Source organism: Hypanus sabinus, chromosome 9 (genome assembly GCF_030144855.1).
Source record: "Hypanus sabinus isolate sHypSab1 chromosome 9, sHypSab1.hap1, whole genome shotgun sequence".
Taxonomy (NCBI): domain Eukaryota; kingdom Metazoa; phylum Chordata; class Chondrichthyes; order Myliobatiformes; family Dasyatidae; genus Hypanus; species Hypanus sabinus.
Window position 1 is genome coordinate 108355187 of NC_082714.1, and position 26161 is coordinate 108381347.

Here is a 26161-nt window from a genome sequence, read left to right on the forward strand (position 1 = left end):
TTATTTAATATCGCATTAGAACCTTTAGCCATTGCTATTCGTGAAGCTCCTAATATTTTTGGTATTACCCATAATGAGAAGTTATACAAGTTATCACTTTATGCTGATGACTTGCTGCTATATATTTCTGATCCTGACAGGTCTATTCCCGCTATTTTATCCTTGTTGGCTCAATTTGGTAGTTTTTCTGGTTATAAATTAAACTTGGATAAGAGCGAATTATTCCCCTTAAACGCGCAAACTTTATTGAATGACAGGATACCATTTAAAGTTGTTACTGATAACTTTATCTATTTAGGTATAAAAATTACCAAGAAATATAAAGATTTATTTAGACTGAATTTTTTACCTATGCTTCATCAAATTCAACAACTTACTACAAGATGGTCTCCCTTATCCTTATCATTAGTTGGTCGGATTAATGCTATTAAAATGATGATTTTACCGAAATTTTTATATTTATTTCAAGCCTTACCAATTTTTATTCCTAAATCTTTTTTTGACAACATTGATTCAAAAATTTCCTCATTTGTGTGGCAAAATAAAAACCCCAGGTTAAGTAAAAGGCAATTACAAAAATCTAAAAAAGATGGTGGTTTAGCTTTACCTAACTTTAGATTTTACTATTGGGCGAATAATATTCATAACTTAATGTATTGGAAATTAGATTTGGATTCACCATTGTGCCCACAGTGGGTAAATTTGGAATGTGATGAGGTAAAGGGATATTCTCTATTCTCCGTTCTTGGTTCTTTTCTTCCTGCTGATTTAGTTAAATTTAATAAACAGATATTTAATCCTGTTATCAAACATACATTACGAATTTGGTTTCAATTTCGTAAGTTTTTTACTCTGAAAAACTTTGTTCTTGATAGCCCTATTTTACTTAATTTTTTTTCCAAACCTTCCTTGACAGATCAAGCTTTTAGCATATGGAAAAGGAAAGGTATAAAATGTTTTCGTGATCTTTTTTTTGAAGGTACTTTGATGTCTTTCGACCAACTTTCCAACAAATTTAAATTACCTAAATCTAATTTTTTCAGATATCTACAAATCAGAAATTTTTTACATAAAAGTTCTACCATCTTTTCCCAATTCAACTTCAATGGATTTCTCAGATTCGATTTTTACCTTAAATCCTTGTCAGAAGGGATTAGTAGCTTTTATTTATAATATGATTATGAAGATACAACCAGAAATATCAGATAGAATTAAACAAGAATGGGAAAAAGAACTTCGATATAATATATCAACAGATATATGGGAAAAAAATTTACAAATGGTTAATTCCTCTTCTATATGTGCTAAACATGCTTTAATACAATTTAAAATTGTACATAGAGCTCATATGTCTAAAGATAAGCTTGCTCGATTCTATTCTCATATTAACCCTCAATGTGACAGATGTCATTCAGAAGTGGCTTCATTGACCCATATGTTTTGGTCATGTCCCACTTTACATAACTATTGGAAGGACATATTTGCTACCATTTCCTCAATTTGGAATATCGATTTACAACTTCATTTTATTACTGCAATTTTTGGTATACCAAATGAGGATGGTAATCAGTTTTCCCCTTCAATCAGACGAATGATTGCTTTTGTAACATTAATGGCCAGAAGGTCTATATTACAAAACTGGAAAGAAGTAAATCCTCCTACCACGTTCCAGTGGTTTTCTCAAACTATTTCTTATCTGAGCTTGGAAAAAATTAGAAGCACTATTTTTGACTCATCAATTAAATTTGAAGAAACTTGGAGACCGTTCATTCGACATTTTCATATGAATTAATTTGGCCTTTTCCAGACCTTCTCTCTACTTACTCTTGTTCAGGTATGGAGTTCCGGAGTTTTTTGACACTATCATATACTTACAAACTGTTATTGTTGCCCATGTTAGTTTAGTTTAGTGTTTTTTTTTCTCAATATATATATTTTTTTTTACTTATTTTCAATTTTTTTTCTTTTGACGATTATCTTTGTTTTTTTCATATATAGTTATATAGACTTGATTGATTAATGTACTTTTTTTGTCGATGTTTAATAGGATATTGTTATCTTATTACTAATGCAATTTCAAGTCTATTGTATTCATAACCTATTCATTATTATGTTATTTTTTTTATATATATATATGAAACTCAATAAAAAGATTGAAAAAGACAAAAACTGTGAATCATGGCGTACCAAGTACGCAATGGGCATGTATCACTACTGTACTCAATGAAACTACATGATGTTTCTCTCATGGATTGGTCAGCTTACTTGAACAGAAAAGTGTTCTCTGGATTTAATCTCCTATCTGTGCTAATAGCACCCCAAGGTAGTGCAGATACAGAATATGCTCTGACAAAAGTGGCAAGACATCATGAAGTCCCACTCCTGGTTGTTATATAACATCTTGTATTTATGCACATAAAGCAAGAGATGAACATAGGAAAATCTTGGCCCAGACTGTTCCCAACCAGAAGGCAAATTTAATTTGCAGCTTGCATAGGAGAATGATCAGAGATTCTAGAGGTTAATCCACCCTCATCCTACCGGAATCTGCTTTCCTCCAGAGCTGAGCCGTGAGGCGGTATGGTAACGTAGTGCTTAGTGCAATCACTATACAGCGCTTGCTATAAGATCAGCGTTCGATTCTCACTGATGTCTGTAAGGAGTTTGTACATTCTCTCTGTAGGTTTCCTCCAGATGTTCCAGTTTCCTCCCACATTTCAAATAAGTATGTTAGTGTGAGTGAACTGTGAGCATGCTATGCGTGTGCCGAAAGTGTAGCGACAATTGCAGGCTGCTCCTTGCTGATTTGATTTGACGTTGATAAATGAAGCTAAATTTAACCATATTTTTACAGACTCGATTTACTTGGTAAAAGTGTCCACCTTACTCACCAGTTACTCTTGCCCAGTGAGGTCAGGGCCTTTATACTTACTTTTGACCAGTCATAACTTGAGGAATACGCGAAGATGTTGCCGTTGTTGTTGAAACAGCAGGCGGCGATTTGCTGATCAAGCTGCTCTGATGTTTTCAGTTTTGTGCGAGCATCTTTGTCCCAAAAACTGAACCTGCCATCAGATCCCACAGTGGCCAGAGTGCCATGCATTGGATGGAATGCAATTCCATTCACCTGAGAGAGAAAGAGGGGAATTCTATGGCAACTTAAAATACTCAGCATCAAATTAGCAGCAAGTTGTTAGTCCTGGGATTTCATAATGGAATCTGAATGGCTTCTAAATTCAATGACCTGATGGCTCCCAGGGAATGCAGTATATTAACTACTGGGAACAAGTTGCTATTAGGAACAAAAAATACCAACTGCTGGAGGAACTCAGTGGGTCAAGCAGCATCTGTGGGCGGGGAGGGGAGGAAATGTTGACTCTTGGGTCAAGAGAGTGGAGAGGGAAAATAGATGGCATAAAGAGGGTAGGGGAGGAGAGAGACCGGTGCCTCACAAATATGGTTAAGTCTCCAGATATGGTTAATTTCTGAATAGCAACTAAAAATTGGGAAATACTGCCATACGATTTGAAAATACATATGAACTTTAACACTTCAATACATTTGAAGATAAACCAGTAACAACTTGCGTTTAAACTGTATGTAATGAAATGTCTGAGGGAAATAAACATTTGTCACTGGAATTATAGAATTATACAAATGAATCTCAGGACAATATATGGTGACATATATGTACAGTCGGCCCTCCTTATCCGCGAGGAATTGGTTCCGGGACCCCTCACGGATACCAAAATTCGCAGATGCTCAAGTCTCTTATTCAACCTGTCTCAATGCGGTGGATCTTAGGACCCAGCGGAACCCCAGACCTTTTTTAACCTGTCTCAGTGTGGTAGACATCAGAACCGAGTGGCAGTGATCTGAATCTGCAGTGTTTCTGTTCGCGAAAATAATCACGATCACAATTGAAAATAAAGTGGAAATAATAAAGCGATCGGAAAGAGGTGAAATGCCATCAGTCACTGGAAAAGTGTTAGGCTACAGTCGGTCAACGATCGGAACAATTTTAAAGGATATAGTGAGAAAGGCTCTGCCCCGATGAAAGCTACAATTATTACTAAGCAACGCAGTGGTTTAATTATTGGGTTTTGGGTTTTTGATTCTCCACATAAACCCAGCACAGGGGAGAGCGCGCTAGGGAGGAATCTGTCACCAGAACGAACTCCGGAACATCCGTTCCCGAGCCCGGCACTGAAACACACGTTCTTAAGTGTTTTATATGCATAGAAAGGTAAAATATAATCTATATACTGACAAATCTTTGACTAACTGACGCTAAATAATACAGGATGTACCTGTTCCGACTTACTTAGTAAGAGAACTTCTGATTTTTTTCGATCCCGATCCACAATAACCCACGCACATCCTCCCGTATACTTTAAATCATCTCTAGACTACTTATAATACCTAATACAATGTAAATGCTATGTAAAGTAGTTGTTATGCAGCATTGTTTAGGGAATAATGACAAGAAAAAAAGTCTGTACATGTTCGAACAACAAGTGCTGGAAGAGCACTTCCGGGTTTTTGCAATTCACACATGCGGAATTTGCGGATAAGGAGGGCCGACTGTGCTAGTCAGGGTAAGAATAGGATGACATGGCAGTTAAAAGGGTGACTGAGGAATTGGCACAAGGAGAAGGGTTTCAGATTTGTGGATCAATGGGATCTCTTCTGGGGAAGTTATCACCTGTAAAAAATAGGATAGGTTACATCTAAACTTGAAGGGACCGATATCCTTACAGGCAGATTCACTTGGCTGTTGGGGAGGGTTTAAATTAGTCTGGCAGAGGAGTGATAGGTCTGAGGATGGAGCATTTGGTGTAAAGATTGAAACAGTGTGTAGTGAGATTGTGAGGAAGAATCGGGCATAATTGCAGTGGATGGGTTGAAATGTGTCTATGTTAACGTATGAAGCATCAGGAACAAGGATGATAAATTTAGAACATGGGTCAGTATGTGGAACTACTTACAAAGACCTGACTGCCACAAGGGCAGGGATGGATGATGGATATTCTGGGATTTAAATGAGAGAAAGCAGAAGGAAAAAGAAATGGGGGAGAGGTATTGCTAGACAGGGACAGAATCACAGCAGAAAGGGAGGATATTGTGGAGGACTGCCCACTGAGTCAGTGTGGTTGGAGGTCAGAAAGGGGAAGGAAGCCATCACTCTATTGAGAGTATTTGATACCAGACGACCCCCCACCACCCCACCAGATAGCAACAGAGGCATTGAGAAACAGATCAGAAGGTAGATTCTGGAAAGGTGCTAAAGTAAAAGGGTTGTTGCTATGGCTGGCTTCAACTTCTCTCAAATACTGAATGAGACCTCCTGAAGTACAAAATGTTTAGATGGGATGGAATTTGTTAGGTATCCAGGAAAGATTCCTGACATGAGAAAATCTGCAGATGCTGGAGATCCAAAGCAACAAACACAAAATGCTGGATCAACTCAGCAGGCCAGGCAGCATCTATGGAAAAGAGTAAACAGTCGACATTTTGGGTCGAGACCCTTCCTCGGGACTGGAAGTCAACAAGGAAGGTGGGGGGAGGGGAGGAAAGTTAGGTGATTAGTGAAACTGGAAGAAAAGAGCTGAGCTGATTGGTGAAATGGATGAAGGGCTGGAGAAGGGGGAATCAGATAGGAGAGGACAGAAGACCATGGAAGAAAGGGAAGGGGGAGGAACACCAGAGGGAAGTGATGGGCAGGTAAGGAGATAAAGTGAGTGAGGGAAGTGGGAATGGCGAAGGTGGTGCAATCACCAGAAGTCTGAGAAATCGATATTCATGCCATCAGATTGGAGGCTACCCAGACAGAATACAAGGTGTTGCTCCTCCAACCTGAGTGTGGTCTCATTTAGGCAGTAGAGGTGGTCATGGACTGATATGTCAGGAAGGGAATGGCAAGTAGAAGTGAAATGGGTGGGCGCTAGGAGTGCCCATCTCTTCTGGTGGATAGACTGGTGAAGCGGTCTCCCAATCTTCATCAGGTCTCACTGATATACAGGAGGCCACACCAGGAGCAGTGATGATTTCCAACAGATTTGCAGGTGAAGTTTCGCCTCAGCTGGAAGGACTGTTTGGGGCCCTACTTGGTAGTGAGGGAGGAGGTGTAGGGACAAGTGTGGCACTTATCCTTGTAAGCAGAATAAGTACCAGGAGGGAGATCAGTGAGGGAGGATGCATGGACCAGGGGTTTATCCCTGTGGAAGGCGGAAAGTGGGGTGAGGGGAAGGAAGGATGTGCCTGGTGGTGGGATCCCGTTTCAGAGAATCATGTGCTGGATAGTGGGATGGTACAATTGCAAGAAAATGTTTGAGAACTCTTTGCAATTATATGGTTTTCTGCATTAATTGCTCATAAGATGTGGTCTGATCTTCATCTAAGTCACAATAATAAAATGCATACACAATCTGCCTAAACTAATAACCCGCAAACAATTGTACTTCTCGTCAATGCTGAGTACACCACTTAAACAATCACAGTCTAGGTTCAAAAAGTATGGTGAACCTCTGGGGTAATGCCTTCTACAAGAGCTCTTTGGTGTTGGGTGTTCCAATCAATAATTGGAGGTGTGGATTGTACACGAGTATAGTCGGCCCTCCTTATCCGCGGGGATTGGTTCCTGAACCCCCCCCCCCCCCCCCGTGGATACCAAAATTCGCGGATGCTCAAGTCCCTTACTTAACATGTATCAGTACAGTGGTCTTTAGGACCCAGCGGAACCCCAGACTTTATTTAACCTGTATCCAGCGGAGCTCTGAATCCGCAGTGTTTCTGTTCACGAAAATAATCACGATCACGATTGAAAATAAGGTGGAAGTAATAAAGCGATCGGAAAGAGGTGAAACACCTTCGGTCATTGGAAAAGCGTTAGGCTACAGTCTGTCAACGATCGGAACAATTTTAATGGAGCGTGTGAAAGGCCCTGCCCCAATGAAAGCTATAATTATTACTAAGCAAAGCAGTGGTTTAATTATTGAAATACGTATGTTTCTTAAGTGTTTTATATGCATAGAAAGGTAAAATATGTACTATATACTAAGAAAAACATTTGACTAACTGACGCTAAATAATACCGGATGTACCTGTTCCGACCTCAAATCTGACTTAAAGACGGACTCAGGAACTGAACTCATTCATAACCCGGGGACTGCCTGTACTTTTACGTCATCTCTAGATTACTTATAATACCTAATACAATGTAAATGCTATGTAAATAGTTGTTATACTGTATTGTTTAGGGAATAATGACAAGAAAAAATAGTCTGTACATGCTCAAGCAACGAGTGCTGGAGAAAGAACTTGCGGGTTTTCCCAATCCGCGGTTGGTTGAATCCGCACATATGGAATCCACGGATAAGGAGGGCCGACTGTATTGCCCTATATAAAAATAACACTCAAAGTCAGGTTTCTGACAGAGCCTGCTCTAATCAAGAAAGATCCATTTATGTGCACCATGCCTCAAAATGACTTTCAGGGGATCATAGAAGAATTGTAGAGATGCACGAAGCTGGAAAAGACCTGAGCATTGATCAGTCCACAGCAAGAGAACCTGAATACAAATGGAGGAAAGTCATTACTGTTGCTACTCTCCCTAGGAGTAGGCATCCTGCAAAGATCACACCAAGAGCACAATGTGCAATGCTGAAGGACTTGAAAAAGAAGGTAATTGCAAAAGGGTTCAAACTTTTTCTTGTAACTGTATACACTACCTCACAGCACATTTTCTTCATTTATAATCCTGTTACAACTCAAGTTTAAATACTATTTGCCTTTAACAAATCAATATACTTGTCAATCTACACTTTGCCAATGCTAATTCTGTCCCTGATTATTGTTTCCAGAACCTTTCTCCAAAGTCAAACTGAGCAGCCTGTCGCTACAAGGTTTATGCCCACAACATTTTATGAACAAAAGTACAACACTGGCAGTTTTCTTGTCCTCAGGCACCTATAAATACTGGAAAGAATATAACCAGGATTATGTTAATTAGCTACTATAAAAATTACAGTAATTTACATTAAATGGCAGAAAGAATAAAGAGAATTGACATGAGAGTCCCAATTGTAGGATTGCAGCGAATAAGGAGCAGTGGGAATGAGAATGAACTATTGGGAGCTAGCAGAGGCCTGATGGGCCAAATGGGCTACCTCCTCAGTCATAAAAGTAAGCTCCTACAATTTCCTTAGCAATCCAAGGTGCATTCCACTGAGATCAGTATAGTATCTGGTACACCTTTCTAGTATTACCCTTCTATCAAATTTTAGCTCATCTATAATCTCAACCACATCGTCCTTTGGTGAGACTGCTTGCTGAAGACCTATGTAAAGCATTCATCTAGTATCTCAGCCACATACCCTGTGTCTCCATGAGCAGAGTTCTGGATCGGTTTCACCCCCCTTCCTGATCGCATGCCTGCAGAATGTTTGCTGCTGATAGTTTCTCAGGCTCATTGTGCTTCTCTTATTTCCTTCCTTACTTCTCTGACTTTTCTTATAATCAGCTAAGACGCACATTAAAGCACACCGTTTTTCACATTTACTCTTTCTTCGGGTAATTCATGGAACTCTGCTTTTAATCTCACTTCACTTCTCCCTCTTAAGTGTATCTAAAAAACAAGCTGGAATACCTCCATATTAAAGCCCCCCACTGTTTAATTATGATTTTGCCTCAATTGGTTGTAAATAAACTGAGTTAAGTAACTGGATGTACAGTGAAAGCACTGATAACCACGGTCAGATGGTCAAGTGTCCGTGTTTATGTCAGACCAAGTTGATGACTTCATCCAGCAAATTCACAAGGCAAGATGAACAAACAGTACTTTACTCACAGCATAGATATCTTGAGGCCCAGATGTGTTGGTTGTTCCATTAGAACGATGGCATTTGAAAGTGAAGTTGTCTTTTGCACTAATTTTTATGAAGAAGCAAGAGTTATTAAACAGGTAGCTCAACCGGGAGAAGAAGAAATGGTGAAAGAGCAGGGTCACTTACGGGTTGGGAGGATTTATATAATGAATGGCTACTCGTCCTTCAATGCTTCCAAGTGCAAATCCTGTTGGCTTGTTCTGTTTGTCCTTGAAGATGGCGACACACCGATGCTGAAAAAGATTGGTGTGTTGATGCAGTTTAGTGTATAGGAGGGAAGGTGCACTTCGGGATCCTGTACATAACCTTCCACCATTAATATCCTTTTACAAGCTGACTTAGGGAAAGACCCAACCACAACCAAATATGAACTCTCTGTTGGATGTATAAGACAGTGAGAATTGACAAAATATTTGACTCACAGAGTACCGCCAAGTACTTATACCCAACTATTTAGTAAATGCGAAAAAAAATTGTAATCCGAGTACACTTGGATACTTACATAAAATAGCTAGTAAAACTTCAATTGAATTTGCACAAACTTAAAGATTGTCTTATAAAAAAGACTGATATTATAGACCCAATTCCAGATTTTGGGTCTAGAAAAAGAGATAGGAGGGAAAACTTGAATTTAATTAGTATATTTCACGTGCACAGGTTGTGTCACAACACATTAAGGCCTACGAGGTACTTTTTTGAAATGTAGTGACTAATTTGACACTGGAAATGCAGCAAGGCAATTGTCTTTGAAAGGAGCAGTGTAAAAAGAAGCAGGTACTTGGCCAGGCAGCAGCCAGCACCGCTGCATCTTCTTCAACAGCATTGTGGAATTGTCCCCACTGTACTGGGAGGGCGGTCTCTGTAACTCATCTGAAATGAAGGTACCTTGAGTGATCTAACACTTCTCCTGTGTTGAAAAACCTCAGACATGGCATTCTGAGTCAGATGCAATATAATGGATAAAAGTTGTAAATTGTCAAAAAAGTCATAAATCAAACTTGTAAAGGGAAGGTAACACCTAACAATTCCACACAGCAAGTGCACAAGGTGAGTGGGCACCTGGGCATGCCTAAATTACTGACCACAAGCCCAGGATTCCTTCCATGGGCAATGTTCTCTTTCTGCTGCTGTACCTGGTGCTTCAGGGGAGAGTCTATCCTCTTGAACTCGGACGGCTGGTTCTCGAGCTGGTAAACTATTAGACCTCTTTCTGCTGTGGCAACTACAGCCATGGGGTACAACTGTCAATTAAAACACAGACAAAGAAGTAGTGAGCGATCATGCATGCCCAGCTGAGTAATGTGATTAACAAATCGAGACATCTTGCCAAAATATCATGTAATTGGAAGTGTAATTGAAAGTAGTTTATTATTGAAAACAGATCCGATAATTACACAATGTGTTGAGGTAGAACAAGGTAAAACAATGGAGTGTAACAGCTCTAGAGGGAGTGCAGAGCAGGTAAACAATAAAGTGCCAGGTCATAAAGAGGTAGAATATGAGGTCAAGAGTCCATCTTGTCATACTACAGAACCATTTAGTAAGTCTTGCAACAGTGGGGTACAAGCTGGCAGGACATGCTTTCAGGCTTTTGAATCTTCTACCTGATGAAAGGAAGCAGAAGAGAGAATGTCTAGGATAGATGAAGTCTTTCATTATTTTAGCTGCTTTCCATGCTGAGCTGTGTCCACAACTCTCTCCAGTTTCTTGCACCCAGACAGGATGCTTTTTGTAGTGCATCAATAAATATTGAGAGGGTTGATGGTGGCATTTCAAATCTCTTTAATCTCCTGAGAAAGTAGAGGTGTTGCTGAGCTTTTTGGCCACGTGGTTGGACCAGGACAGGCTATTAATGATGTTTACTCCCCGCAACATGAAACTCTCAACTTCAACATGACTGATAAAAAATGGACCAAGTGCCCCTCTTCCCTTACACATTATGACCTTGCTGTGTTATTACCCTAAATGCTGTAATATCTAAGAAAGAGCATTTTTTAACAAATATTACGCAGCAGCACCATCAAAGTTGCATTTCCTTCCTTCCCCACTATCATACTTTGTATAACGAAGATGGTTAGGGTTGCTCAAGGTTAATTACCCCAGCAGGGGCTCCTCAGGACAGTGTTCTCTGCCCATTCATTTTCAGATGCCTCCATAATCTTCACCAAGGAAAGAAACCAGACATTTGTGATAAAAGTTTTTAATTAGCATGACTGAGCTTGGTCCTGCCCCAAAACAAGTTACAGTAACTCAAAAGGGACAAGGTAAGCAAGGAGGACTCAAGTATGCCCTTTCCAATAAGATACCTGGCAGATAACTAGCTGGAAGTTTGCAGACGACAGTCAGCCATATCTGAAGGAAGGAGACAGAGCACCTAGTGGCATGGTGTTACAACAATAAACTTTCCCTCAACGACAGCAAAATAAAAGAGCTGGTCATTGACTTCAGGAAGCAGGGTGGAGCCTGGTTTTTTATCAATATTGCTGAGGTGGCGATGGTTGAGTTTCAAGTTCCTAGGTATAAGCATCACCAAGAGCTTGTCCTGTTCCAATCGTGTATACGCTATAGCCACGAAAGCCTACCTGCACCTCTACTTCCTCAGAGGCCAAAGAATTCAGCAAATCCTTGTTAACTCTCACCATCTTTTACAGATGCATCACCTGTTATGGCAAATGATCTGCATGTGATTACAAGAAATTGCAGAGTTGTGGACATCTCAGAGAACGCCTCATAAAACAGCCCCCTCTCCGCTGACCTCGTTTACAGTTCTCGCTGCCTCGGAAAAACAGCCAACATAATCAAAGATCTCACACCCCAGACGTTCTTTTCTTACCCCCTCCATTGGGAAGAAGATACAAAAGTCTGAGAGTATGCATTGCTAAGATCAAGGACGACAGTTTCTACCCCTCTGCTGTGAGATCACTGAATGGGCCTCATGTGCAAGATGGACCCTTGATCTCACAATTTACTTATTGTACCTATTGCCTGCCTATACTGCAGTTTATCTGCAATGATAACACTTTCTTCTGCGTTCTGTTCTTGCCTTTCTAGTGTACTACCTTGATGTACCCATGTAGTAAAATGATTAGTATGGATGGTTTTGCAAAACAAAGTTTTTTTTTACTGTATCTTGGTACATGTGACGATAATAACACAATCAGCAGATCATGTGCAAGAGCTCAAGATGATGATTTGCTAACATCCACTCAAGGACAACTGGAGATGGGAAATAGGTGCTGGTGTCTTCACATCACCAATTCTGTGAATAAATATTAAAGAAATAGGGCATCACTGTTTGAAGTTTATTCACCTACCACATCAGCACAGTAACATCTCTCAGGTAACTGTAACGTCAGCATAGGATTTGGAGAACGTGTGTCCCAGAACTGAAACACAAGGGAAATAATTCAGTATTTCTGCTCTAAAACAGCCTGTTCACCACCAGAATGTGTCATAAACCTTATAACATTGTGATCTTCAAACCTGGCTTTGCCTTGTTTCATTGAAAACCTTTTAAATGGATGATTATTCAAATTTAATCCCTGGAAATCAATTTTCTGACCTCGATTCAGATAAGGACCAAGGTCCTGCAAGTCCCACTCATCATAATCTAGAAACAGTCCTAAAAGTAAAAACAAGAGAAGCAAGCTTGCTATTGATGTAAGAGCAGCATAAGACCATTTCACTCCACCATTTCATCATGGCTGATTTATTATCCCTCTCAACTCCATTCTCATGCCTTCTTCCTGCAACCTCTGACACCCTTAAGATCAAGAACGTATCAACCTCCACTTAAACATACCTAATAACTTGGCTCCAAAACCATCTGTGGCAATGAATTCCTCAACTCTGTTTTAAAGGGACCCTTCTATTCTGAATCTGTGCCCTCTGGTCCTCTCCACTTCCACTCTAAGTACACCTTTCAATATTTGATAGGTTTCAATGGGATCCCACCCTCATTTTTCTAAACTCCAGTGAATACACACCCAGAGCCAACAAATGCTCCTCAAGTGTTAATCCTCAAATTTCCAAGATCACTTTTGCTAGCCTCCTTTATAACCTCTCCAACATCCTTTCTTAGCTAAAGAGCCCAAAACTGTTCACAATACTCCAAGTTGTCTGACCAGTACCTTATAAAGCCTCAGCATTACATCCTTGCTTTTATATTCTATTGCACTCATTTTGAGAGGACTAGAATCCTACTAGAAAAGATCACTATAGTTCCTTCATTGTCACTCTGTTGGAACCCCCCCCAACAATACAGCACAGTCACAGGGACTTGCCGCTGTTGAAGGCCACCACCTCCTCCAGTGTAACCACAAATGTCTGATCTTTCCAGTGAACACTGTGCCGCAGGAACTGAATATCAGCAAACTCAAGGCAGTCATACCTTTAACGTCTTGTCCCAGCTTCCTGTCATCACGCAACTGTAGTTTGGTGCTTTGATCCAGTGGACAGTTTTAATAGGAGCATCGTGCTGTGATCCAAACACATCATTACTTTTTCTGCATTGCTCAATCGGCCTCACACAATAGGATCTTGCCCATGTCATGCAACCACTTTCAATTCATGCAAACATGCTCAAAGATGAAATTGGAATGTAGGTAACACATGGCCTATGTCATAATTTCACATTTCTGCCTTTTCTCTAGATTCCTTGATATAATGACAGAACAAAGTTATTCATTGATGTTTTAATCCAGCAACCACAGTATTTTTGAGGGGAGAAGAGGCACAGGTGTTGATTTTTACTGCTATTTGTGCGAATAGTGTTTTCACTCCTGAATGGTTACCTCCCTATTTTAAGTCCAAGACAATTTGTTTTCTGGTGTTAACATTTTATACACTTAGTTTGGATTAAAACTCACCTCTCTAAACTCTATGGGGAAAAAAAACCAATGTGGCTTAATTTAACTCTATAACCCAGGTATCATTCTGCTGAATTCACTCCATCAATACTGTTGATTACAACTTGAACACTGTGAAAGTGCAGGTGTCACAAACAAGACTTCCAGGTTAAACTGACTTTTGCGCAAAGATATTGATACACTTATGCACATTATGCTATGGCACAGGATACTCTGAATGCGCCTGCTGGCAGTGTCACTCAGCATGAATCCCCTGCTTTCCAGAATGGTACATGAAAATGGCATGAAGAGATTTTCCTTAGTATTTTTCTTTATGGGATTAGACCTTTATTCTGCTCTACCATGCAGAGCTCCTTCCCCACAATATCCTACAACCCAGCATGATATTGCACTGCAGTCATACATACAGATGACAGTCTGATTCACATCTAAATAGAGTTCCAATACTGGAGACACAAGGGATTGCAGATAGCAGAGGAACACACAGAGCAGCTGGAGGATCTCAGTGAGTGAGGCAGCATTCAGGGAGGGAAATGGTTGTTTTGGGTCAAGATCCTTAAACTTTGGCATGAGAAATTTTGAAAATAAATAAATACGATCCAAACTGAGAGGTTCATTCACTTTCTATGGGCCTGGTTCTGAACATGTTTGTTTGTGGAGGTGCTGAACACCTGATTTCCTACTTACTTGTGCAATCTGTATCGCCTGGTTGCTGTTGAGGTCCCACATCTTCGCAGTTTTATCACATGATGCTGTGACCACTTTGCTGCCATCCTTAAGAAAGTACAAGTCAGGGTTAAAACAGATATGCCAGGGATGTGAGTAGCTTTTAACACACCACAGTACATACAGAACATAGAATAGTACAGCACATTACAGGCCTTTTGACCCACAATGTTGTGCCCACCCTCAAACCCTGCCTCCCATATACCCCCCCCACCTTAAATTCCTCCATATACCTGTCTAGTAGTCTCTTAAACTTCACTAGTGTATCTACCTCCACCACTGACTCAGGTAGTGAATTCCACGCACCAACCACTCTCTGAGTGAAAAACCTTCCTCTAATATCCCCCTTGAACTTCCCTCCCCTTACCTTAAAGCCACGTCCTCTTGTATTGAGCAGAGGTACCCTGGGGAAGAGGCGCTGGCTGTCCACTCTGTCTATTCCTCTTAATATCTTGTACACCTCTATCATGTCTCCTCTCATCCTCCTTCTCTCCAAAGAGTAAAGCCCTAGCTCCCTTAATCTCTGATCATAATCCATACTCTCTAAACTAGGCAGCATCTTGGTAAATCTCCTCTGTACCCTTTCCAATGCTTCCACATCCCTCCTATAGTGAGGCGACCAGAACTGGACATAGTACTCCAAGTGTGGCCTAACTACAGTTTTATAGAGCTGCATCATTACATTGCACCTCTTAAACTCTATCCCTCGACTTATGAAAGCTAACACCCCAATGAAAATACAATGAAAGTGCTTTGCAACATAGTTCACATAAAGCTGTTCCCAATGGGTGTACATTTTAGACACAAGGACAGGTACTTGATAACTACATCACCTTGATCTATTTTGACCAAAGTTTCTGGAAACAATCTTCTACCACAAACACCGAGAGCTGCACAAAAAGCCTCCACGGCAGACGGCCTGGTATGACCGTAAGAAACTGCAGAGAGTTGTGGACACAGCTCAGCCCATCACAGAAAACAGCCTCCCCTCTAGGAACTTTGTTACACCTTTTGCTGCCTCAGTAAAGCAGCCAGCATAATCAAAGACCTACCTACCTACCCTGGACTTTCTTTCTTCTCTCCTCTGCAATTGGGAAGAAGGTAACAAAAAAGCCTGAAGCTGAAGGATGGCTTCTAATCCGCTGTTTTAAGACTACTTAATAGTTTCCTGGTGCAATAAATTGCACTCTTAAACTCACAACCTACCCCGTTAGGAACTTGCAACTTGGTGTTCACCAGCACTGCATTTTCCCTGCAGCCATACACTTTATCCTGCAGTATTATTGTTTTGACTTGTACCTCAATGCACTTCGTGATAATCTGATTTGCACGAACAGGTAAGCAAGATGAATTTTTCACTGTGTTGCAATACAAGCGACGATTAAAAAAAACACCAATTCCCAAACTCTTGGGATTAGAGGGAAGGTTCTCCATTTGAATTGGAGGTAGTACATAACTTGTTGTTATGCACTCAGTGAATGAGTGGCCCTAACAGAACAGCACTGCAAATCCAAGACAAGATGGAGCAGGACAGTGCTGATAATCTTCCCTTGCACATAGTACCCTTGGCAGAGATGCTGGCTCCAGGAGGAGCTGCAGTGTAATCCAGATAGTAGCTGACAAAGAGAGTGGATGTTTAAAATAGAGGTTGGGATGCACGTTGGGGTGACCTGGGTTTAGTGTTGTGCTTCTCAATTTGTAACTGTAGTCAGCCAGAATTATCACATTACATTACACACTACTGACTTGCGTCTTGAACATTTTCAAGTTTCAGATTATCTTTGGAAAATATGACTGGTGCATGTCATTAACAAACCCCAAAATGCATCACTGTATACTTCCCACATTTAGTTTGACGATTTTTTCGACTTCAACCTCGATATCATTTTCATGTTCTGTTGCAGTAATCATGTAGATTTAAATATAATGTAATGCCTGTTTAGTGATCCCTTATCAGAACTTTCGAAGGACACGCCACCACCTCCATCCAACCTCACCATTATTTTATCAAAAAGAGTTCAACTATTATTTTTAATCAAGTGCTTTTTTTCCCTTAAGAAATCTTTGATAAACCCTGTTTTGTCCCAGATTTCTTCACCAACACTTTCCTATTAGGGGAAAGAGTGTTTAAAGAGGGTGATAAGATTTGTATCTTCCAGACCTCTGACCTGCGTCCAGTCCTATGTCCAATGAGATGGTTTCCACTCTCACTTGGCAGAGCAGAGTGAAGCAGAAAGTTCTTGTCATGCAGGGACACAGCTCATTAAAAGACAGCACTTTTAAAAACAGAAACAGCACAAGGAGCCTAGGCCACAAAACAGCTAACATGAAATTGTGCATCTACAATCCAGGACTGACATAACACGTGTGGTATGAATGCATCAAGGCCCACATAACAAATGCAAGTTAAAACTATGGTGCTAATTAGCCTCAAACGTATGTATTCTGTCACCTATCCTGTTTCAGTAACTGGAAAGAACTGTTTTCCTCACCCAAAACCTACTTTCTCCACAACCCTACAATTAGCTCTGCAGTGACTAGTTGCATTTCAACCAGGTACGGAGGTTAATGAGCAAGAGGCTGCAGAAGGCTATACACCAAGGCAGCTCCATCACAAGCCTCGTCACCATCAAGGTCTTCTTCGAGAGGCAGTGCCGCAAGAAAGCACCATCCATCGCTAAGGGTCCTCACCATCTGGGACAGGCCTCTTCTTGCTTGTACCATTGGAGGGGTACAGCAGCCTGAAGACCCACAAGTGATTCAGGAACAGCTTCATTCCTGCCATCATCAGATTTTTGAACCACTCCTGCATCATTCAGAACAGCACCTCACTATTCCTTTTGTTATTGTAATATTTTGTAATTTATAGTACTTTTATGTGTTTGCACTGTACTACTGCTGCAAGACAACAAATTCCATGTCCTATAAACAGTGATAATGAACCTGTTAGTGAGGAGGGAGAAGAGAGAGTATAGCAAATTTCCAGATTGGAACCTCCATTCAAAGATGCAGAGCAAAAGAAATTTGCAGTGAAAAAGTTAAGTTAATAAATCGACTTACATCACTCCAACAGACGTCCAACACAGGACCTGTGTGCATCTGCTGCGCCTTTGGAACAGTTTGTCCATTATCCTGAATCTCCCAGCAACGCACCTTGAAAAATATAAACAGAGTTCAATAATGGCAACAATTATGATGGTCCATCAACTTAAGCTTGTACAATAGAAAGCATTGATCCTTGAAATAACTGGCACAGGGGTTATTTCTGTATGGGATAAACAGCTCATGAAGAATTAATGAACTAGAAAGCGAATTGAAGTTGTATGAGACATCGGTGAGGCCCAACTCATGAGTGGGCCTTGACGCATTCGTATTGTGTACAATTCTGGTCACCTACCTACAGGAAAACTATCAATAAGATTGAAAGAGTATGGGAAAAATTTACAAGGATGTTGTCAGGGCCTGAGTTAGAAAGGTTGAATAAGTGAGGACTTTATTCCCTGGAGAACAGGAGAATGAGGGGAGATCTTATCGAGACGTACAAAATGAGGGGTATGGATAGGGTAAATGCAAGCAGGCTTTTTCCACTGAGGTTGGTCACACTACAACTAGAGGTAATGGGTTAAGTGTGAAAGGTGTTTGTGCTCAGCCCCCTGCTCTATTCGCTTCACAATTATGACCACGTAGTTAAGCAGAGCTCCAATGCCATATTTAAGTTTGCTGAAGACATCACTGTCACTGGCTGAATAAAAGGTGGTGAAGAATCAGAATAAACAAGGGAGACTGAAGATCTGGCTGAGTGGCGGCACAATAACCTCTTACCCTTATTTAATTTAACTATTTAATATATATATTAAAATAGGATGCAGAAGACCACGAGCCAGTCCTCATTGGGGATCAGAGATGGAGAGGGTCAGCAACTTTAAATTACTGTGTTAAAATTTCTTTGGACCTTTCCTGGGCTCACAACACAAAAGCAATTATGAAGAAAGTACAGCAGTGCCTCTAATTCCTAGGTATTTGCAAAGATTCAGCAACTTTGACTAGCTTCCATAGATGACTGGTGGAGAATATTTTGACTGGCTGTATCACAGTTTGTTATGGAAACACCAATGCCCTTGAACAGAAACTCCTATAAAAAGTAGTGGATTCAGCCCAGTCCATCTTCCCCACCACTGAGCACATCTACACAGAGTGTTATCACAGGAAAGCAGCATCCATCATCAGGAACGCCCACCACCCAAGCCATCTCTCTTCTCAATGCTGCCATTAGGAAGGTGGTACAGGACACTACCAGGTTCAGGAGCAGTTACTACCCCTCAACCATCAAGCCCTAGAGCCAGCGGGGTTTAACTTCACTTGCCCTATCACTGGACTGTTTCACAACCTATGGACTCACTTTCGAGGACCCTTCAACTCATGTTCTCAATATTTATTGCTTATTTGCTTTCTTTTTGTATTTGCACTCATTGTTGTCTTTTGCACACTGGCTGTCCACCCTGTTTGACTGGTCCTTCATTGATTCGATTATGGTCACTGGATTTACTGAGTATGCCCATAAGAAAATGAATATGCATATGTATATGGTGCCACTCGTGTACTTTGAAAACACAGAGGATTCCTCAAAAAGCCAAAATGTTAACTGAAATGAACAAATACCAACAACATCCCAGTTGATCCAAGTGACCCCAACAGTGGATATATAGAATCATGTAGATGAATTTACTGGTCAATCCTTTTCATGCTTATTATATTTAAGAATGCACAAGAGCAAAGGGAATTAACGACAAGGTATAGTGTGAGATATTTCCTTCTGGTGCTGTCTTCACAGGGCTGGATGATAGCCCTCCATGTAACAGGCCGCAGACGGCATCTGACCCTGTTGTTAGGAGAATAATTCTGCCTTAGGCAGCTCCATCTGTATTTGGCTGGAACCTGCCTGCAGTTATGCTTGCCCTTTTCTAACATTGATGAGTGCAGTGATTAATCAATCTGGCATCCACTGTTTAATACATACAAAACTTAAGACTGAAAATTGGCACAAAGTGTAAAACAGCTGATGATTAGACCTCACTTGTCACAGCCTAAGAAACAAAACATAGAAAGATAAAAAGTTCAAAGTAAAATTTATTATCAGAGTGCTTACACGTCACCACATACAACCCCGAAGTTCTTTTTCTTGTGGGCATGCTTAGCAGATCTGTAGAACTGTAACCATAAACAGGATCAATGAATATAAACTATGCAAATGCAAAAATAAATAGTAATAAATAACAAGAGCATAAAATAACAAGATAAAGTGTCTTTAAAGTCAGACCATGTGGGAACACCAGAAATAGAATGAGTATAACTATCCCCTTTTGTTCAAGAGCCTGACAGTTGAGGGGTAGTAACTGTTCTTGACCCTGGAGGTGCGAGTCCTGAGCCACCGTACCTTCTACCTGATGGCAGCAGCAAGACCATGGCCTGGGTGGTGAGAATCTTTGATAATGGATGCTACTTTTCTACAGCAACATTTCGTGTAGATGTGCCCAATGGTTGGGAGGGTTTTACCCGTGATATACTGGGTTGAATCCACTACCTTTTGTAGGATTTTCCACTCAATGGTACTGGTGTTCCCATACCAGGCCATAATGCAGCCAGTCAGTACATACCTATAGTTGTTTGCCAAGGTTTCTGATGACATGCCGAATCTCTGCAGACTCTGAGATTCTTGTGCATGATTAAGTGTAATAAGCATATACACAATTGACTGGCAAATTAATCTACATATTCCTGAGGCGATAAAATAATGACTGGAAATACACAACTGAGTTGCTAGTGTGTCGAGGAAGAAGAAACACAATGAAGTAAATTAGCCTTAGAGTCTTTCCAAACAACCATGGCCAAACTATGGTCAGGCCCATATCTCTCAGCATAACTGTACCCATTTTGGGCTTGACATGTGCATCATTACTAGTTTATCCAGATGTTAGCTTTGAATGTCCTAGTCCCATTATAATGAGTGTGTTCCTTCATTCTAGTTAAATCAGCATAAACCAGTAAACAATTGCCATTCGCGGGACCATATTTTTAAAAATCAGATGCCAGGAGCCATTGCTCCTCCTAGACATGTTCAACCCAGAAATCAATTGAGGCATAGTACTAGAATTCTTTAAGTTGCCGGGATTGATACCTATGCATCCTGTGACCAAGAACCTCAATTTGAACACGATTATATTTTCTGTAATTATAAATGTTGCAAAATCCCCAATAAATTGCCCTAATTTAGTTACGAATTATATTAGCTATGAGGAACAAGGCTTGTTTTGCAGTTGTTGCTTTGTCGGTTGTTATATTGTGTGTTCTGTGTTGTTTTGCAGGGCGTGGTGGGCATGCTATGTTGGCATCGCGACACTTGTGTGGCACCCCCAGCACACCCTTGGGTGTATTGGCTGTTAATGCAAAAGGTGCATGTTTCAATGTACATGGGATAAATAAATCCAAATCTGAAGCCATATCCTCGACACTTTTGTTAATAACTCCTTTTAGCACATGTAGAATTAGATGTATATTTTGAGTCAATGATGGAAATCTAAATTAAGACGAACAAAAAAATGCTTTGAGAAGTCTGATAAGGCAGTTTGTGCATGCAGGAAGGCGAATTTGGACATTCAGCAGCGTGAAGCAGGGACACAGCCAGGGAAAAGGAAATTGAGCTGGGATGATGTAAAGAAATAAAAGTCTGCAGGAGCTGAAATTAGCAAGTGTCCTTTTCTCACTGTTACCAACAGGTAGGAGATATAGAAGCCTGAAGGCACACACTCAGTGATTCAGGAATAGCTTCTTCCCCTCTGCCATCCGATTCCTAAATGGACATTGAAGCTTTCAACACTACCTCACTTTTTAAAAAAAATATACAGTATTTCTGTTTTCGCACATTTAAAAAAATCTATTCAATATACCCAATTGATTTACGGAGCAACCACTCCCCGCTGAACATCGACGGCTCCTTGGTAGAGATTGTTAAGGGCACCAAATTTCTTGGTGTTCACCTGGCAGAGAATCTCACCTGGTCCCTCAACACCAGCTCCATAGCAAAGAAAGCTCAGCAGTGTCTCTACTTTCTGCGAAGGCTGAGGAAAGTTCATCTCCCACCTCACCCCCCATCCTCATCACATTCTACAGGGGTTGTATTTCTGAGCATCCTGAGCATCTGCATCACTGCCTGGTTCAGAAATTGCACCATCTCGGATCGCAAGATCCTGCAGCGGATAGTGAGGTCAGCTGAGAAGATCATCGGGGTCTCTCTTCCCGCCATCACAGACATTTACACTACATGCTGCATCCGCAAAGCAAACAGCATTATGAAGGACCCCATGCACCCCTCATATGAACTCTTCTCCCTCCTGCCATCTGGCAAAAGGCACCAAAGCATTTGGGCTCTCACGACCAGACTATGTAACAGTTTCTCCCCCCAAGCCATCAGACTCCTCAATACCCAGAGTCTGGACTGACACCAACTTACTGCCTTCTACTGTACCTATTGTCTTGTCTATTATTTATTGTAATACCTGCACTGTTTTGTGCACTTTATGCAGTCCTGGGTAGGTCTATAGTCTAGTGTAGTTTTTTTTGTGTGTTGTTTCTACGTAGTTCAGTGTGGTTTTTGTACTGTTTCATGTAGCACCATGATCCTGAAAAACACTGTCTCGTTTTTACCGTGTACGGTACCAGCAGTTATGGTCGAAAAGACAATAAAAAGTGACTTGACTTACTTGTTTATTTATTATTGTTATGTTTTATTTATTATTTTTCTCTCTCTCTGCTAGATTATGTATTGCGTTGAACTGCTGCAGCTAAGTTAACAAATTTCATGTCACATGCCGACGATAATAAACCTGATTCTGCTAAGCAATAACCAGCATCTGTTTTTCCCAAAAGCTGTGATGATAGAATATAGAACGGTGTTAGAGAATAATAAGGTGGAATCTCAGTGTAGAAGATGGTGAAGAAAGAGGACACTTGTAGGAAATGCAGGATTACAAAGTAAATATATCACCAGCACAATCTGTTACTCACATCATTGGCCCAGGATCCAGCGATCAGGAAGTTTCCTGGTAATGTAGGGGGACTAAACTCCAGGCAGCTGACACTGTCATCGGGAGGAGATGTCACTTCAATATCCTGTGAAAGCAAACTGATTAAATTTGGGCATGACAATACACATACCGGCAGCAAAAACAGGCTGCTCCATTTCAGTCAATGAAAGGCTGATCGAAAACTGAAATGCATCCCCTCCCCCCCCACACACACAACAACACCTTCCTCAGAACCAGAGTGCTCTTCCTTTCCTCACTTCAACTGAATGGCATTGAAGGTAAAGGCTCCATTAACTACCCTCACACCACTCTTCCACTCCAAAAACTTGCTTTGAAATCTAAGCTTGTGATCAATAATCACTCTCCATTTAATTTTAAAGTTTTTTGCTTACCTTAATAAATAATAAGAAATCAAAAAATGAAGTCATGCACATTTATATACAACACTTTCAAACTATTTTCATGAATCAGTTGGATTAGTCCAAATGAAAAGAACTTCTAAAATTATTGATGGCATCTTCTCCCTGATGTGTGTGTTGGGTCCTTCTCATTCCGTGCTCATCTTCAGTCTTTAAAAACTTCCTGCCACATTAGAAGCTTCCCAATTTTGCACTTTCCTTGCAATAATGAGACACCCGCAACCTCACCTTCCACTTTACTGAACTATAATCAGCCATCTAGAGCAAGGCATCCTCTATGCAGTCCCCGGATGCCATTTACTGACACCGTGTAACTGCAGGAATAAAGGTGTAGACTAAGGGAACAAAGGCGTATGCAGCGAGGTAGCGTAGTGGTTAGCACAACATTTTACAGTTCCAGCGACATGGGTTCAATTCCCGTCACTGTCTGAAAGGAGTTTGTACATTCTCCCAGTGACCACGTGGGTTTCCTCCCACAGTCCACATACATACCGGTTGGTAGGTTACTCATTTAATCAGGGTTTGCTGGGCAGCACTGCTCGAAGGGCCAGAAGGTCTTGCTCTGTGCCGTATCTCAATCAACCGAGAAACAAATAAATAAGGGGCAAATTCAGAAATGAAAGGCACAAAAGGACTTGGGAGCCGTCGGGCAGAATTCCCTGCAGGTTAACTTGCAGGTTGAGGCATTAGTAAGGAAGACAAATGCAGCTTTAGCATTCACTTCAAGAAGACCAGAATTCAAAAGCAAGGAGGTAATGCTGAGGATTTATAAGGCACTGGTCAGACCTCACTTGGGGATAGTGAGCTGAAAAGATGTGCTGGTGTTGGAGAGCGTCCTGAAACCTATGAGGAGTGTTTGATGGGTCTGAGTCTGCACTCACTGGAATTCAGAAGAATGTGGGGGGGGGGGAAGAATCTCACTGAAACCCATTAAACATTGAAAGGCCTAGATGGAGTGGATGTGGGAAGGATGTTTCCTGTAGTGGGGGACACAGAGGACACAGCTTCAGAATACAAGAACATCCCTATAAAATAGAAATGAGCACAGGGACAAGGACAGGAAATTAAGCTGACATATGCACCAGTGTAAACCAACAAATGCACGGCTGGGGAGCATGGACTGCAGAGTTTTTAAAAGAGTGAAGTTTGGGGTAGATGATGGGAGGGCAGTCCATGCAATGATGGTATTCGGAGGCAAGAGTGACAAGTATAAAGTTCAGGCAGTGGCTGAACTGAGGCAAAACCAAAGCAAACCCATTGTGGAACCTGATGCTTCTAGCTGAAACATGTCACCAACAGGCAAAAAAGACATGTAGAAGCAGAGCATAAATCCTTTGGAACCTTTCAAAGTACGAGCAGGAATGACAAGAGGGAGCATTGCAGAGGCCTTGGTGAATCAGAAAGAGTCAGTCCCAGTTGGATGGTGCAAGAGAATCCTTGGAATGGAACGGTGCAGTCAACTGTGGCTGCAGCTGAGGCAGATGAGGAGGGATAGCTTACAATGGCCAGAGAGAAAGATAACATTATTTTACTTTAAAAAGGCTCACTTCAGTGCCACGAGGGTTAGAAATTTGAATGGAGGGATTCTAATATGGTCTGCTGGAAAGTTGGGCATGGATCCAAGGGTTCTGGTACAGGAAATTGAATATTATGCAAGAACAGATCGATCAAGGATATTATTTTGAAAAAAGAATCAATTTGAAAATAGGAACAAGGCACCAAAGGAATCAGTCACATCAACGAGCTCGGGGCAAGTCAGCAGTTTGATGTGGATTGGAAATTGGTGACATGTACAGATCTATTCAGAGAGGACAAGCTACAAGAGGAAGATGAAAATTCAGGGCAAAGGCAGGAAGAAAACTGAGGGGAAGGAAATCGTGTATTCCAGGAAAGAACAGCAGAAAAATCAAATGTGAATCCTGCTGCCAAGCTTTTCTTGGTATTTGCTTTCAAAGAGATGAAAGCACAAGGGCATAAAAGTACACTGGAAATACTCAACAAAAGAAGCAGCAGTGTGGGAAGAGAAACAGTTAGTCAACCACCTCTCAGCAGAAATGATGGCTTGATGTATATTTGCAGCTCCTTCGGCTGCACTTACCTTCATAGGATTGTGGTTGTCCGTCGCTGTCCCTCCAAACATGCCCCCTGTTCCAAACCCTGTACTTGTTCCAAACAGGCTCATTTTAGACTCTGTGAACAATTACATTTTGAAGTCAGATGATGATCATAGCAGCACTTTAAAATAGAAGTGCCCAGTAACCACTGTCATCTATGACAAGGTTTGCAGTAGCGTTGGATTCTTAAGCTTGTAATGTTCCCAAATGGAAGTTCCAGTTGATTTTACTCTGCAAGTATGGGACCAGCTCTTCTACCTCACCACTGCCTGGTTACATGACAGGGGGCCTCATATGGCTGCAAGGCAAGCTGTTTTTAAAATACACTTTCAATATTTTTGTGAACTTTCCAATATAACTACCACAATGTCAATTAAGCCTGTCGGTGTGCCTCACTACACCTGCACTACACCTCCATTCTCCAAGGGCATCACAGATCAAGGTTGGGAACTTCTGCTTCAGAAGGCGGGCAAAAGCTCAATGGAGTATGAACAGCCACAGAGATCTGTTGGGCTGAGAGCCCTGTGTACATGTTAGGAAAGGTCTTCTAGCATGCACATAAGGTGATAGTTCCATTTTTAAATAATTATGAACAATACTGTCTAGCTGGGAAATAAAAGTGAAAAGATGGACCATTTGTTTCTTTGTATTATTTCATAGGCCTGATATAATAGGGTGTAGATTATTACTAAACATCATGCAGTGTATTGTGACACTGCGACAGTACACTACAGGACAGGATCTAGAGCGAGAAACAATACTCTTTGAAGACATTCCAGAGAATGGAGGGAGGAGGGAGGGTCGCTGGGCGGGAGGGGGTGTCGGAAGGAGGGATGGTGGGAGTGTTGGAGGAGGGAGGGAGGGAGGGGACTGTCGGAGGGGTGTTGGAGGAGGTAGGGGGTTGGTGATGGAGGGAGACAGGGGGTGGTGGGAGGGAAGGAGGGTGGGGGGTTGGGGAGGGAGGGATGACAGGGGGGTTGGAGGGATGGGGAGAGAGGGGAGAGAGTGGGGGAGAGGGGGAGGGAAGGAGGGGAGAGGGGAGAGAGGGGGAGAGGGGGAGGGGGAGGG

The 26161-nt window shown here is 41.3% G+C and overlaps 1 protein-coding gene across 1 annotated transcript in view; it reads right to left on the reverse strand.

The window, feature by feature from the left end:
- Window positions 1-26161, reverse strand: part of rae1 (ribonucleic acid export 1) — a 35371-nt gene that overhangs the window by 8625 nt on the left and 585 nt on the right. The window contains exons 2-11 of the mRNA XM_059980390.1: window positions 25078-25169; window positions 22541-22645; window positions 17540-17632; window positions 14441-14527; window positions 13276-13362; window positions 12200-12271; window positions 10019-10126; window positions 9012-9118; window positions 8849-8927; window positions 2933-3127 (exon numbers count right to left, since the gene is read on the reverse strand). Coding sequence (XP_059836373.1) covers window positions 2933-3127; window positions 8849-8927; window positions 9012-9118; window positions 10019-10126; window positions 12200-12271; window positions 13276-13362; window positions 14441-14527; window positions 17540-17632; window positions 22541-22645; window positions 25078-25161 — 1017 coding nt within the window. The 5' untranslated portion in view covers window positions 25162-25169. The remainder of the gene's footprint in view (window positions 1-2932; window positions 3128-8848; window positions 8928-9011; window positions 9119-10018; window positions 10127-12199; window positions 12272-13275; window positions 13363-14440; window positions 14528-17539; window positions 17633-22540; window positions 22646-25077; window positions 25170-26161) is intronic.